The sequence below is a fragment of the Mytilus edulis genome, chromosome 7, assembly GCF_963676685.1.
Source record: "Mytilus edulis chromosome 7, xbMytEdul2.2, whole genome shotgun sequence".
Classification (NCBI taxonomy): Eukaryota; Metazoa; Mollusca; class Bivalvia; order Mytilida; family Mytilidae; genus Mytilus; species Mytilus edulis.
Genome location: NC_092350.1, coordinates 45,273,552 through 45,290,617, shown reverse-complemented (window position 1 = coordinate 45,290,617; position 17,066 = coordinate 45,273,552). Strand labels below are relative to the sequence as shown.

The following is a 17,066-nucleotide window of genomic DNA, read 5'->3' as shown; positions in this document are numbered from 1 at the left end:
GGTGTGTTTGTATCGAGTCCTTTAAGTTTTCTTTTGTATTGCTTTTTTTTAAAATACTTTTTATCAATATTTTTCTTAAACCAATTAATTTCTAAAATTTGTGATTAATTGGTTAATTTTTGTCTAACGTCACTAAAACAGCGATTGATTACTTTTTTATTAACGTCCAGCGACAGCTATCTCATGCTTTAACATATGTTTCAAAACTACCCCCTATCCCAATCTGAAGTGGTTGTATATTTATACAGCCAACAGCTCGGGTTTTATTGTGTTACGAGAAAAGTCTAGTTGACTGAAATTCTACATAGAATTCAACAATCATAAATTGCACTTCAAGTCTTGCTCGCCTTGACAACGTTAGAACAGTGTATTATAATATATAGAGAGAATCAGAAACGCTAAAGCCTCGGTTTTACACTTTTACACATAAAACATACAAAATCAAGCATTCAATTCTGTATTAAGATTGGAATTAACAGAATCGGATAAAACTTACACAATATTATTATTATGGTCAAATTTTTAATTACATGCATAAGAATACAACATTTGCAGTATTTCTCCTTTGTTTTTTCCCGTTGATAATATTTACACAATTTAAACATGCAGGGGAACAAATGTTTGCCTAAACAGGATTGTGTATTTGTATTATATAAATATACATGTTTCATATACATGTGTATTTTACGTCAAGACTTCAGTCTGACGTGGGCGCTGATCACATGTCATCTTATCATGATTTAAAAGTTAATTTAAACTTTTCCTGTGAAAACATATGTCAAATGCAAGCAAGGGGTAAAAAGACATGTTTGTTCCTAAATGTTAGTTTGACCTTATATTCTAGATATTGTTTTAACTCTTTGCACTTGATAAGCAGCCATTAATATGACATAAAATTAAATATTAAGTTTAAATAAGAATTTAATTGGTTTACATTACAAAGCCTAAAGACCTGCAAATGCCAAAGTGACCACAAAATGATTCTTACTTCATAAATTTATATATATCGCTTTTTGTACAAATTTTGATTAAAATCCAACATGAAATAATTCCTTTTTTTTAATGGAAAACAGCAGATTTACATGAAATATATAACAACAAATTGTAGGTGACAAATCCGTTTAGTGAATATGATTATCCCACATCTGATCACAATCAATACGTATACCTCACATATTCTTTTTTCTGAAGAAACCATATTGTATACCCGTATATCTCTTTTATTCACAGAAGTGTTTACAGGCTTCCATGGAAGGCAATATTGCGACTTTGACGTTATATAATACGACAATACTGACATAAAAAGTGAACAATTAAGTCAATTGAAATGAGTTTAACCGCTCATTTATTTTCTGCTGTAACTTGTGAATATTATGCTGTACTTTGATATATAAAAAAGGATTTGTTTTGTTTAATTAGAATTGGATCATGTAAATAAAGTGGACTCTGTATCTGGGCAATTTCGAATACTTCTATAGCAATAATTCTGATTCTTCTCTTTTTTAAACCGTAATGGTTTCTTTTCGTCTTGTTTTAAATACATGTTGCATTTTCCGACAATCTACGTATATTGTGTTTATATATCATCTGTACATGAGTCGTTCTACGTTCGTGCAGCAAGTTCTCTGCGTTCGTTAATGTTTGTAGTTTCAGTGTATCGTGCAGGGATGGTCTCCCGATTCCATTGAACTGATACAAATCAATTTGAACCAAAGAAAAGAAGAACTGAACATCGATGTATTTCACCGGTACCGTTCGTATTGTTAACTCTTAGTTAATAGCTTGGCCTGTAATACATCAGACACTGTTTTTGCCAACCCTATATATGAAACAGAAACATGAAAAGATTTTCAAATTTGGAATTTCTTACATTGTTGGTTAAAACTAAATTTTCAACTTCTTTTTGAAAAAAAAGAAGCTGACTGCTTTAGCATGCAAATACAAGTTTAAAATGAAAGATGTCTAATGTTTTCTTTTGATGTCTTCACCTATTATTAGAGTTTGCCCAACATATGTTTAAAGTACATATTTCGTAATCCAAAAGAACTTAAACCCTCCCCATTTAGGAAATGTATGTAGGTAGGTTGGTGCAGTAATTTATGGTTGTAGTTTATTGATTAAATAATAAATTTAATAATCCAAAGTGACAAATTTTCATCGGTGAAGAAGGTTATTTTAAATGGAAAATGGATTGATATAAATGTCTCTGTACCAGCTTAATGTGTAACTTATAGGGATGCAATTCGTAATTTGAACTTTAAATTTCGTAGTGTAGTTGTGAGAAACAATCTTTGTTGGGTTGAAGTAAAGTTTTGTATATGTTACTTTTAAAAGATGACAAAAATTAAATATTTAATACAGTTCTAAATCAAAATTATAGATAAAACACTTAGGCGAATGATGATATTTATTGCATTCCCATTATCTAAAAAAGATATAGAATAATGTGCGAAAGTATGAAAATTTGATCATTTAATTATCATTTCTTCATAGTCTTTAGAGTAGTATGTTAAGAAATCGTACTCCAGCAAAAATGAAATCACGATATTAAATGCAATTATACCACATCTACTTATTTTTTATTATATATATGATCATCTATTCGAAGCCTGTAACGGTTTGAAAATTGAGTTGATATAAGAACCTACAAAACAGACCAACATTCATCTTTTATTTGGCATTTCAATATTCCCCAATCAATCAACGTCATATACATGTATGGACGAACACTTGCATCATGCAGGCCGATTTCTATGACATTTCTTCAGTTTTCCCTCACCTTCAGTTTTATCTTTACTGCACCAATGAATTATAGTTTTCTCAAAAAGTTTTTTTATTTATTCTTCCATTATTAGACCAAAAATCGAAATACTATTGATGAAACAAAAATAAAGACTGAAGAAACTGCATGCAAATTTTGGTTTATCTACAGAAAATTCAAAATCGCCATTTTTGGTTGATTTGCATTCCAACAGAAAAAGAAATGCGCAATAATTAAAATGATACACATGTGATGGGATGCGAGATATATGGGGTAAAAAAGTAGCGTGGACATGATATCCTTGGAAAGGGGGGGGGATAATAAAAAAGGGAAAATATTGGATATACGGGATAAAAAGGTATGATCTAGAGGAGAGGAGGGAAAAGTGGCATTTTGAGAAAGGAGCAATCCTGTGTCACCAACCTCACATTATTTTAGAAAGTGATTTCATCATATACGTATCTGGTCTGAAGCCTATACTATAAAAATTCTGAGAAATTGATTTTTAAAAACATTTAATATATATATCCAGATCGGTAGTATAATTCTAGGTAAATGTGGCTTCTATTTTGCTGAATTAGTAATCATTATTGTTTTTAAAAGACCAGCTGAAGCCAGTCTCTGGGTGTGTGATTTTCTCGCTACGTTGAAGACCCGTTGGTGTTTGGTCAGGTTGTTGTCTCTTTAACACATTCTCCGCTTCCATTCTCAATTCTTTTTTGACAAAACCTTGTTATTCTACCTTTTACAGGTCAGTCCCATCTTTTTTGTTCTGCAAAGAAAAGTAAATAATAAACATCAGCCAAGTGTTATCGAGTGATAAATTTTGTTACAAACAAATCCTTTATACACTCGTTTGAACAGCTTTTTCATACTGCTACCGTTAAGTTAGCATAAAACTACATGTCGTACAAGCTATAAAACACAAAAAGAATGGTCGTTATGATCTAGTTTATAGTTAAACGGTTTGTTGTAAATACATGTTCAAATGTCAAGAAATTATAAAAAGAAAAGCGTTAGTACATTGTGTAAAATGTGGTATTATTTCTTTTTTACGAGCAACATTTGAACTATTTGTATACAAATAAATAAGTAGCGAATCAATATAAGAAAATGAGTGATGAAGAGATTTGGATCAAACAGTTATATATCAGATTTAAACAACGACGTCACATGTTTTCTTTTTAAAACCGAAAAATTCACAAGTGAGACATATCTGATTCGAACAGATTTGAATATATAAATTGTAAATTAATTCGTAGGGTACACTCAGACTTGCATAAATCTCTTTTATTTGATTCGACGATGCGAGTGAAGCATTGTGGGATGGCATTTCATGAAAAATCACTTTATTGAAGTTTCGTTTTATTCATTGTCAATCCAAGGTGTGGGTAAGACCCAATATAGATGGAATAATACGTATTGTGCATATTTAAATTGTATTACCACAAATTAAAATATTTTGCTTTCATAAGAATACGAATTTTTTTAATTACATTTTTAGATAACCACAACTTTTCTGTATATCGTTCAAGGCTGATCTCGGACAGTAGTAAAAAAAATACTTGAAAGATACAAAAAACAACCTTTGAGAGGAAATAAAACATATACAGTGGAATTTATGTTACATACATTTTGTATATAGTGACAGACAAACGATACTCATTTTAATTGGAAAGGATTTTTTTATTCAAGCAGGTAAGTTTAATAATCCTTTCGCTCTTTTTGAAAGCATACACTTGCATACAAAAAGAAGATGTGATATATAAAAAAGAAGATGTGGTATGATTGCCAATCACGAAGACAACTGTCCACAAGAGACCAAAATGACAGATACATTAACAATTATATGTCACCGTACGGCCTTCAACAATGAGCAACATAATATGTATTAGTAAATAAATTGTGCCATCAACCATTGCTTGAAATGTGTAAAGTTTTAAAAAAGAGTCTTGGAAATGAGTAAAATGTAACTTTACCATTCTATAGTATATATGATATCTTCTCGGCTGCTAATGTGTTAAATTCTTTTGAATTGAGTACTGAATATTAACCAATTGATTGTGACGTCAATGAGACAACTCTCCCCAATAGACCAAATGACACAGAATATAACAACTATATAGTGTATATGTCATCGTACGGCCTTCAACATTGTACAAAGGCCATAAATGCAGACCCAAAAAAACTAAAACAAATGCGCTAATAAGAGTTTTTCGGTAAACTTTATAATGTATAAAGCTCTCGTTAACATAAATCTGTGTAGATGGCTCACGTACAACCTATTGATAGCTATTGCATGCACTTCAATACAATATTTCTTCTATTTAGCTGGAAATTACTTATATAATATAACATAAAAGGATTTTTACATAGAAAACGTTGGTTGTGTAAAACTATACAGTCAGTGCTTTAAGGGACTTATCATGTACGTGTTTGTAAAAATAATTAGTGAGTTGCTCAGGGGACATGCATTGGAAAATCACTTGTACATTAATTACAATTATACGTACATACAGACGTGTAACGATTATTTTAGACAATTTATTGTTTTCCTAAAAACAATAATCTGTATTATAGGTAAGACATTTTTACAAATTATTATTTCGTTGACAATATTATCAGAATCAATTATTAGTGATTTTTACAATTATTATTTTTCCGTATATAGATTCTTGTCTATTTGTTAACCACATATCATTTGCCTCTTTATTTATATATATATATATGTATTAAGTGGAAAATAAATAAAGAATATTGTCATATGATAAAGAAATATAAATATATGCTGTATTTGGCAATATAGGAGTAATTTATAGGGTTGCTTTCGTGATTTTTTCAGAGCGTGCACATTTGTTGGCACTGATCGTCCCTTTACAACGTGAATCAGTTATTTTTGGAAGACTCCGTACTTTTATGGGACATTCCGTTAAGCTTTTCCATTCATTTAAAATTGAGGGGATGTTAGCAAACGAACTATCAAAATTCATAAGTCAAGAGAAACAAACAAATCTATGGCAAAAAAATGGAAAAGTGCTCAGCACACTACTCATTGTGCTTCGGAATTGTAAGCCGAGCCTGATCTAAATGTAACATTCACTGTCGTGTTAAGGTAGCAAACACAGTTTTGAAAAAGAAAAAAGAAAAAACACTTTTAATTTTTAAATACTCTCTTTTCCTTGCTTTCTCACAAATAAGGCTAACTGTCAGTGTCATGTATGCGCATATCTATAGAAACAACATGCATATTCTGCACATTTGATTTTGAATAGTCAAAATGATAAAATCTAATCTCTTGTTTTTGTAACCATGGTAACATACTGCATTAATTTGATACAAAATATTGCAAAAAAGGGGGGATTTTAAGATAAGTCCAAAAATGTTCTTACCATATTCAGTATATTAATAATAAATAATTCTAAGAATTAGAACCCAGGATAGTTCTCAAATTATAGTTTAAAGACTTCTGATATGATGCTTAGTTAGTTTTATTCCCACCCACTCATCTTTAGAGAAGATGTATGCATACTATGAAAACACATTAGATTATCTTCAAATATATTAAAAGTACTCGTGTAGGTTTCTTACAATTTCAAACAAAAAATGTTTATTCCGTTTGTCAGTTTTGAACATTCAAATATGTTTAAACTACATTTTCATACAAAAAAACTAATAGAAAATAATGAGAATTGAAATCGAATCAAAATAATTTGTTATGCCACAAATATTGTAAAAGATAGCTATCTCAACACAAAACAATATAAATTATGTAATATTTCGTTTGTATAATGCTAAATACTAACAACAACTGGTTTAAATTACTAAACACGTCACGTATCTGTTATCAAATATGGGAGGTTTAGAGGTGCAGTAATATCTTCTTCTTCTTCTTCTTTTGGTTTCTAGCGATCCTTCAATTATTGAAGATTATTCGCCGGGCGTCGACTATAAAATTTATAATTTACACTAATTTAGCAACAAAAAAATCAAAAATAACAAAATCAAAAAATCAACATAACGTATGTACATTTGAAAAAATAAGTTGTGATAAAACTATATACATTTGATAACAGAATAGTTAGGGATAGAATATGGGGATTAGAGCAGATTCTGAGATCATACTCTTGAATCCCTCTACCGTACTGCATGATACTATTTGTTGTGGCAGATGATTCCAATTTATAACTGTTCGTGGATAAAATGAATATTTATAACTGTCTTTAGATGTTTGTATTTGCCTGAATGAGTGTGGATTGCTATGTCTGGTTCTATTGTCAAGTGGTATCAAAAGATTATGTGTAGGAACTGCAACAATTTCATGAATAATTTTGTAAAAGAAAACAAGTCTGTATCGTAAACGCCTAATTTCGAGTGGGTACCAATTTAGGTCTGTCATCATTTCAGTAACTGAGCTGGTGTTATGGAAGCGGTTGCATGAGAAGCGTGCTGCTCTTCTCTGAACTTTTTCAATTTGTAAATTTTGTTGTTTTTGATGTGGGTCCCAAATTGTTGAGCAGTACTCTAATTTTGGTCGGACAAGAGCTTTATATGCATGAGCTTTAACTTTCGGTGATGCTATTTTTAGGTTTCTACGAAAAAATCCAAGGGACTGGTTTGCTTTTGATGTCATGTTATCTATATGTTTGTCCCATTTTAAGTTTGATTGAAGAGTTAGGCCTAAATATTTTGTAGAGTCAACTTTTTCTAAAGAGTGATTGTGTAATTTATAGGTAAAGTCTAAAGGTTTGCGTTTCTGAGTTACACTGAGAATGTTGCACTTGTCAGGGTGGAAATGCATGAGCCAGTCCTGCTCCCACCTGCCGGCCGCTTCTAAGTCAGACTGTAATTTAAGTGTGTCATCTGGTTTTTTAATTTCCCTATAAATAATGCTGTCATCTGCAAACAATCTTAATGTACTGTGTTCAATATATTCTGCCAAATCATTGATGAGATCTCAATTTCTCAACTTTACATTACTATACAAGTTAACACGCACATGCAGCATTTTAAAAATACGATGTTGTATTATTGAAATGGGACAACTTCCTATAATGCATAGACCAAATGACGTAGGAAATAAAGAAAGCAACTACAGGTCACCGCCTTCAACAATGAACAAAACTCATTCACTGATATCTTGGTTTCGGCATGAATGTACTTATGCCTGTGTTTTTTGTTGTTGGTTGATTTGCACAATTCCAAAATATCAAACCTTGAATTTACCTCCCAACACGTATTGTCCTGTTCTTATTTATATTCATTATACATGTATGACTTTTGTCGCAGGCGTGACAAAGACGGTCAAATTGCTCACCTTAATACAATTATTGCTGTAATGCATGATTAGGATAGTTTGAGTTTCACAAAGTTTTTTTTTCCTTGTCGTGTATATCTAAGCTTCTAACCATAATCATTATTTGTTTTTATGGACATTAACGACAAATATGTCGATTTAATCTACTTTACATGTGAAACACATAGTATAGTTATGCTATATCAGCTGTAGGTAATTTTCTACAATACGTTTAAAAATATCGTTTATTGACTGACGACAGGTTCTCATGAAAAGGTCGTACCAGCAATAGCTATACTTAAATTGAACCAGTTGTGGCTGTGATTTGTTAATTTTGCGTCCGCTTGTCCTTTTCTTTAATTGTTTAATTTTGTGTATGTTTTTATTCTGGCTGGTAGGTTTTCAAATTCTAACTTGACTCTATTAACGTACATATTACTAAAAAAAATACCCAGACACGAACATATCTTAATGCTCCGTCCATGTATAATATAATCTCAAAATGTCAATTTCTGGATATACATCTACATGTAGCAGTGGTATTTTTAAACGTGGAGTAGTAGTTGCTGGGGAATAGATATCCTAACTGTTGGCTGAATGATCTCTTTGGTTTTTTAATTTTAACCCGATTTTCTTTATTATTTGTAAAGTGCATGTGTGTGGTGATAAATATATATATATAAGGTAAATCATACATACATGTGTATGAAACAAAGTACCTGCAAGCTACAATAGATTTTTAGTCCATCACAAATCATTTCTGATTTATCATCACATAATGACTTTGATTTGCACAAGCAACACTTAAAACAAAAGGAGATGTGTGACTCAGCAACAAGACAGTCAAACCAAGCTTTATTGGTATTAAAAAAAAAAACCGTTGCAATTCATTTATTAATTTCTATGATTAACATGCAAACTATCGGACCCTCGTTCTGTGTTATTTGTTTTTTTTCTGTCCCCCCCTTTTTTTAAACCTTTTGTGGCCTCTCTGGATCCCCTCTTTTTGAAAATTCTGAAACCGACACTGACTTTTGTTTATTGAAATTTAATTGCATATTTCGAAAATAAAACTATAGGTTAAATTCGATATTGCTTTTGAAATCAGTATTTATAACACTCCTGTATAATCATTGGATTGTATATTATCTGATAAATAATGTTAATTTTGATTGAGAAGATTTTCCATACTGCTGCGTTGAAGGTATGTCCCTTTTAATGTCTTGCAGGATGTACCTATTACGTATCAACGCAATTATATGATAAAGATCAATAAAGTCAAAAAATGGGGCGGGACACTTTGGGAAGCCGCAATAAATTTTTACCTCGTTGAATTCGGTATTGTAAGTTTATGGAAAGTTTTACGACACAAAGGCGCAACTCCTTTTTAAATCATTTAAAAAATATATGCGTAAATGTAAATAAATTTTTACATGTATTTACAATATTCGTTGCCGTCAGTCAGCGTTCGTTTCTAACACCAGGTCGTCGGGCAAGTTTCGTTTTGCTTATATTTCTTATATATACGTTGGTGTCATAAGCCTTTTTTTTTTTTATTTGTGTGTGTATTTATGCGTGCCTTTGTCAATTTGATTTTCCGAGCCTTTAACAACTGCTGTGTATAATTTGTTCTTATATTGTGCTGTCACATCATTGTCCAATAAAATTGAGAAAGGAAATGGGGAATGTGTCAAAGCGACAACAACCCGACCATAGAGCAGACAACAGCCAATGTTAGGAGAGAGTTTGAAGTTCCCGTAAACATGTTTTACCCCGCAAGCCAACATTCTATATGTGCATGGTCCTAGTTATATAGGAGCCTGTTGGTCAGTCACGGGTTGTCGTTTTTTTGTGTTCACCACTTTTTGTTTCGTTTAAATGATTTTCAAACAAACAGGCTGTTAGTTTTCTCGATTGAATTATTTCACATTTGTCGTGTAAAGACCTTTTATAACTTGCTTTTCGGTGTGGGTTTTGCTCATTGTTGAAGGTCAAAAATGCTAACGTTTAAGTCAGTTATAGTTTTTGGTAAAGATTGGTATCTTTGACAATCAAAACAGACCCCGCCCAATTCGCCTCTGCATACCACCGTTCATTTTTCATATATCCTTTGTATATACTTCTCTTTTTCTGCTAATATTGGACATGTGATATTTTTGTATATATATATTATATATATATATTTATAATATATTGAGAATGATTTATATGTTATGCATATTGTGCTTAACTGTCAGGTGGTAAAATTACGTATTCAAATACACAACAGCCGTGTTACAAAATCTTACAACACTGAAACATCTGACAAACAATCGATTCAATGTAACAATATGATTTTGTTAGTACTGAAGAGATACAAACAAATACTTTTGTTTTTCTTGAATTTTGAGATAGACTACATATCTAGATCAATGGTAAGTTTCTGTTTTCGTCTACATACTTATTATGGGCCTGGGTGTGTGTTCCTCTTCATCTCATTAGACCAACTTATTAGATTTAGATGTTTGTTATTCATTTTCCGCCCTATTCTCTCTTCTAGTTTATGATTAATTTACCAGCCCATTATTATTTATTTTTTTATTATTTTTGCCCATTATTCTCTATTTTGAAAACCGTCCAGAACGAAAAGGGGGGGGGGGGGTCCAGCAGAGGCGGATTTAATGGGGGCAGGGGGGAACTTTTGTTGATTATATAGGAAATCACTGAAGCATGACGTACCGGAGCAGGCCCCTTCTTAGGCAGTCAGTGGGCCCTCACTTATGAAAATTTCTGGATCCGCCAATGTCCAGTCATCCCATAAAAGGGAGGAGTTTCCTACCAGATGTCCCCAATTAAAAGCATTGATTGCCGAAAGGGGGGTCTCAACCCCGGAACCCCCACCCCGTGGATCCGCCACTGCCAGGACCTGCATTAATAATTGCATGCATTATTTTCTCTTTCGAATTATTAATGATATATTTTGTTAAGTGGTGGCCTCGTTTTAAAACTTATCATAAAGTATTGCTCATGTTTGAAAGCTGTTTCGCATGAGGTTTTGTTTTAATTATCTTTTTCATTATTTTTTTTTTATCCTATGCATTTTCATGTATTGACCTTTGAATGGCAGACCTTTAATGTATTTCTTTTGCAGGGTCTGGATTGGTCCGGTCCATTTTTTTTTATATTTTCCTTATTTTTCTCTCTTTATCATTCATGATTTTTAGCCATTCTGTAGACCCTCGACCATGACTCAAGCAGTTGTGATGCGAGCCGCGATACTCCCAAATCGAAAACATTTTTTTATCCGAATTTATTGCTTGCAAAAATATTGGCCATTGTACGATTATTTTTCAATAAAGAAGAACATAGCCAACACTTTTTTCTTACATGACATAGCTGAAAACGTCAAATCTCAGGGTTGATCATGACGTCACACGTAATTTCTAATGGCCGAACTTCCTGCGTAAACAATTGATGCACTCAAATAAAACCAGCACAGTACTTGCTAAGGACATCTTTGCTTGATAATGTCAAATATATTGTTCTAGCAAAACTTCCTATGAATTTAACCAATTGTACCGGAGGGCTATGTGGCCTTAACGTCAATATTCCTCGCTATGATCACACAGGAGAACATGAGTCTGCTGTCATTCTTTTCATAACCGTATCATTAGCGGTTGGTGGTAAGCAATAATAATATATGTATTTCATGCTTTTATTTCAGACTATGGAATATCAACTAATAGTTAAATGAAAAATGTTTAGCAGAATGGAACTATAACATTTAAATATCTGAATGGAATAAAAGTGCACCATGGTGAATTTGACAACTGTCTCTCCGAATACAACGGAAGTCGCTAAGCATCATGTTGAGGAAAAACAATCGGCAATTTTATTTTTCATATTTTGTTGTTGTGCCGTTGGAGGTAAGACATATCCAGTGCTAACATATCAGGCCTTCTTTAACTTTAGGGGTCCCTTAGTATATTAAATTAATTTAGGGTCCATATATACTTTAGGGTCATTGGCCAATAAGGGTTAGGACTCGGGGGAAAAAAAAGGGGGGGCACTGCCTATATAAAAGGTGATAGAACGTGCGGCTTGTGAATAGTGAATAGTTCAGGGAAAACTATCAGAAATATATGATTAGGTCAATAAAGTCCCCATAACTTCTTCGAACCCATTTTTCTCTTTTCACTTTTGGCACTTTGGTATTCCACTGATATATATTACAGACCATTCACACACCACGTGAAACCCAAACAATATGGGAATAGGTATACATTTTTACCTAGGTAATATATATAAAGGTAAACATTTAAAAAAAAATCTAAATGATATGAAAATGGTGGGGTAACAGAACCCTAGCGGCACCCCTATTAATTAAGTATTGAAGTAGCCCCCCCCCCCCCCCCCCCCCGTTATGACTAGCCTAGGAGTGGTGATGTTCTATGTGAGGGTTGGGACTAGTGTGAAGGTTAAGTTTAGGATTCGGAATATTTGACTATAATTGCTCTATTTTGGTTGGGACCACGACAGTAAAGTCATATATCATGTATGACCAGTGAAAATAAATTCACCGTTGTGCTCATTGCAACTGACTTGCAGCTAGACCACTATACTATATCTGCTGTAATGACCAATGTACAGTTATTAAAGTAGCTGAATGATTTTTAAAAGTTTGTATACCTACAACAAAATGAGTGCTTGGTATTGCCAAATTAACAGTTTTGTGCAGAATTTGCATAAATAAGATAACATTAGACATTACCGCATGTTCCAAGTCTTAAGAACGTCGTTAGTGATTGTGTTCAGACTTTACTATTCATTATGTTTAAGATAAAGATAAAGATAAAGATGTTTATATTCTTTATGTTATAAGTTTTTCAGCCATGGCAGCTATTTTATTTTAATAACGAGTGTCGACGGTAGAATTTATTTTCAATTTAAAAAAAAAAGGACTAACATGAATATGGCAATGTGTAATAATCCCAAACTATCATCCCCACCAAAGTTATCGTTTCATTGTACTATTGTGCAGTGACTGCAGTGTTGGAGTTATCAAGCAAGAAACGATGTTAAAAGTTGAAACTTATTTGTAAACTTTCCATTAGATCTATATATGAAACAATTTTCCAGACATGTGCAGCACTGATCTGTATATTCTGCCTTGACCTTTGTTAACATTGTAAAGGGTTCAGTTCTTATCTTCTAGTTGAAAATGTCTCAATAAAAGATATAGTCAAACAATGACAATTGACCTCAAAGGTTTGTTCGTTGTTACAGCTCCAGTCACACTGTCACGTTTTACTACGGTTTAAAATGCTACGTTTCATCTACGTTTTGAATAAAAATGTCCCGTTATTTTGAAAGCTAGGTTTTACTAGGTTTGTGCTACGTTCTTACCATGTTTTGCTACGTTCTTACTACGTTTTGCTACGTATTAATACGTGTAGACCCGACCCACGTTTCCACCACGCATTAATACGTTTCGATACGTAGTTAACACGTTTTGTTACGTTCCACTTAGCTTTGATACGCATTTATTAGGTTACTGCTTCGTTTCAATTTTTCGCTACGTTTGTTGTTAAATTTTAAAAACATACGGGGCAGGTCCCGTTTTGATCAAAGGATCACTACGTTTCGATACGCTTCGTCACGTATATTCCCGTTTCGCTACGCTTTCAAAACGTAGTAAAACGTACATGTAGCTCTTGAAACGATACAGCTTAACTAGATGAAGCTAAGGTTGCAATTCCATCGGTATCGAAAAAAGCATGTTGAAAAATAGACGGAAATTATACACAAATTAGTTTGTAGGATAATATTAAATTACTTTGCCGCTGTATGACTGAGACACCATATCTAGGTAGAACAAACCGAAGTGCGGTGTTGAATAGCCTGAGTTATTCTTCATATTATAGTACGAAAAGGTTATGTCCTTTTCGTTCTTTGTAAATAGTCAAGTGTCTGTGTATAATGATGATAAATTCATATGGTTTTAATTCTAAATATAAAACATTTGGTGACATTTGTTTGATTTTATTTGCACAAAATAACAATCCTAATCTTTTGGGTCAAATGAAAATTTGTAGGCTAATGTGTTTGTTTATCAGGCACTGTACCAATTATGAAATATTTTTGGTATACGGATAAATAAGGTTAAATAAGTTTCAATGAAAACATGTTTTATGTTCCTTTTATTCATCCTCTGATCGACATTAAAGAGAGCAGGGTTAAGAACGACAACGCCATATGTTCAATAACGTGCCTGTCACAAGTCAAGAAGCTCGTCAGCAGTTGCCTTTTGTTTTGTAGTTGATTTCAAAGTCTTTGTTTAACTTAACTTTTTACATCCGTTTGCGTCTCGGGCGATATACAGCTTTATTTTTTGTATAGACACTCACTAAGTGTAGACACCCATGTCCATTGGTCAAGACTGTTTGTTGACTTGTAGCTGTTTGGACCGACTGTTTGTTGACCTGTACCTAACTGTTTGGACCGACTGTTTAATTGTTGACATGAAGCTGCTTAGGCCGATTGTGTGATACTAGACGCCAAAATATTTGAAAATTCTGGTATCTTACACTATTTTTTTACGATTTTGAAAAATTGCCCTCCCCACATAAACTGCCTCCTTTCATAACCCTTTTGCTTTGAGAGGAAACTTTTTGGCACAAACTACCTTCGATAGACTATGCCATCACTCACGACTCGCTGAATGCCATTGAATAGATGAAGTGGAAATGGATTGATATAAGTTGCAACAACTTGTTTCCCAATCCACTCTAAATAAATATGTTTTTAAATAATAGATAAAGAAATAGTGCACACTTATTCGAGTCAACTACATGTAGTAACAGTCTCTCCGCCACCACAGGCTCATCAGCCCAGGCTTGTAAAATTGATCAAGGACCTGTAAGAATCCTCTATGTGAGGCCAACAGAACTTGATACAACTTAAATTTTCGTAAAATTGAGTTTCGGGCCTTTCAAACGACAACTGGAAACAATAGACTGCTGTATAGCCCCTTGGGCCCTCTCCTTACTACCCAAAAGAGACACATATATATATTTCTTTGCCACCCCCTACTCAACAACAAAATAAAACAAACATCGAATATATCTACAAAAACTAAATCGTATAAAAACGGATGATCGTTTGGTACTTCACATATTACACAGATTTAGTAACTATTTGTTATTCCGTGATTTTAAGACTACAAGAGTGTGAAATTTTAAAATTTAATGTTATAGTTTTTTTTACAGAAATTTGTTTGTAAAAGTATATATAGATGAAACACAAGTTCACTTCTTTCATGACAAAAAAATAGATTGCAAATCAATTAATATACAATATTCAGTGACGTATTCAGTACAATTTTTCTAGGTTTTGTGTTTGATAACTTTGTAATCAAGTTTTGGCAAGTGTATTCTTGTTAGTATATTTGTTGTCATTGTCTCAAAGTAAAGTGAGACAACGTGTTTTTTTGTGTTGAATACATCTTAATCATGTTTTGGATAGTTTATAATATTGTTAAAATATGTTTAATCATTGTTTCTAAATAAAGTGAGATTCTGAATCTGTTAAACAATAATTATCTTTTGTGTTTTTCATTTAAAATTTTCAATTTTTTACTCGTACGAAGCTAAATACATGCAGTATTTACATCAAGGCAATTTAAAACAACAATCATGATTTTCCAATTATTCAACTGGAACTTGTAATTTTAAATTGGGTGCGAACGTGCGAGGTGCGAACATGTAGGGTGCGAAAGTGTATTGGGCGCGAACGGACCTGATACCCGTTTATATGGGGGGATTCCGGGAAAAGGGGTCTTTTTTCAGTATAATTTAACAAAATGCAGTGTTCAACTTCTTTTTTATTTTTATTTTTGTTTTCATTTTTTTATGTTTTTTGCCGATTTGCAATAAAAGTATCTAGACTAAAACACAATAAGTTTAGACTAGTTTAATTTTCTGTTTGTCATCTCTCAGGACACATGCACTTGTCTCCGAAAAAATTTATTCCTATATGATAATATGGACCTTGATATAACACAGGTAATAGCCTTTATAGGAATTTTTTTCTGAGACAAGTGCTGCTGTTATTTGAGTCTCTCTATTTAGTCTCCCTTTTACAGATTTAGAGTTCTCCATATCTTGATCCGCATAATACTGGCTGCATCCGGTTACGTATCAAATTTAGACACACAAAAACCGCGGGAAACTAGGACAGGGTTTTGTCGAAGCAATTTTGCCTGTTAATCAGCTGTTAATTAGCATAACTAATGAGGTGTCACTCTTTTTCATATACATGTATATTTTTTTTTGGGTAAAATTAAATTTTATATAACCTTTCAGGTTCCTGTGTACCTTTTGGTTTAATCGGTTTTGTTTACACTTTTCACTTTAAGTACATGCAGCCTTAGACTCATACATTTTGTCATAGATGCAGCCAAACCGGTGAAATTCTGGAAATGGTTTTAAGCTTAGACTACTTACTACTATTTTTACAGTTAAGCCACTCTATTTAACTTCTGGACTAGTGGTCTTGTGTGTGGGTTTTTTTAGGGGGGGGGGGGGGGGGGGGGGGGGGGGGGGGTTGCACAGGCACTTGTCTCGGAAAAAAAATCCTATATATATATACATTATTAAAGGTAGAAAGGGAAAAAAATATGAGACAAGTGCCTGTGGGGAGATTGTTTCCTTTTGAAAGTCGCCCTGTTAAAAAAATTGAACGTAAATATTTTTAATTTGAGCCAATAAGAAATGACTTTCAATACCATCAGGAACAAACAACCATCTCCCTTTTACAGATATTAAATGGAATGGTCCGTTATAGTTGTCTCAGTTTTTAGGCAAATAGAATTAAAATGCATTTTGTGTTTTAGAAAGAGTAAAAAAAAAATTGCTTTGGATCTTTGTTACTTCCTTTAGAAGTTGGTAAAATACGGTAAGCCCTATAGTTTTCTTGGTATGGACAAGTCTTAGTGGAACAATTTAATCCCCTATTGTTATCAGATACATCTGT

At 32.8% G+C, this 17,066-nt stretch overlaps 1 protein-coding gene and 1 long non-coding RNA gene across 6 annotated transcripts in view; one reads left to right on the top strand and one right to left on the bottom strand.

The window, feature by feature from the left end:
• Positions 1-3,259: 3,259 nt before the first annotated feature.
• On the bottom strand, positions 3,260-11,469 carry LOC139481595 (uncharacterized). Its single transcript, XR_011654641.1, has 2 exons — positions 11,421-11,469; positions 3,260-3,533 (listed from the first exon to the last, which is right to left on the bottom strand). It is a non-coding gene; the product is annotated as an uncharacterized lncRNA (long non-coding RNA).
• The window catches only part of LOC139481588 (sperm-specific sodium:proton exchanger-like), a 71,989-nt gene continuing 58,860 nt past the window's right edge, over positions 3,938-17,066 (top strand). For 4 of the 5 annotated variants that reach the window (XM_071265014.1, XM_071265010.1, XM_071265012.1 and 1 more), the window contains exon 1: positions 11,516-11,716. In XM_071265014.1, the coding sequence (XP_071121115.1) occupies positions 11,593-11,716 (124 nt within the window). In that variant the 5' untranslated portion in view covers positions 11,516-11,592. Of the gene's footprint in view, positions 4,460-11,515; positions 11,717-11,757; positions 11,960-17,066 lie in introns of those variants that run through there. The other variant, XM_071265013.1, reaches the window with a different exon arrangement.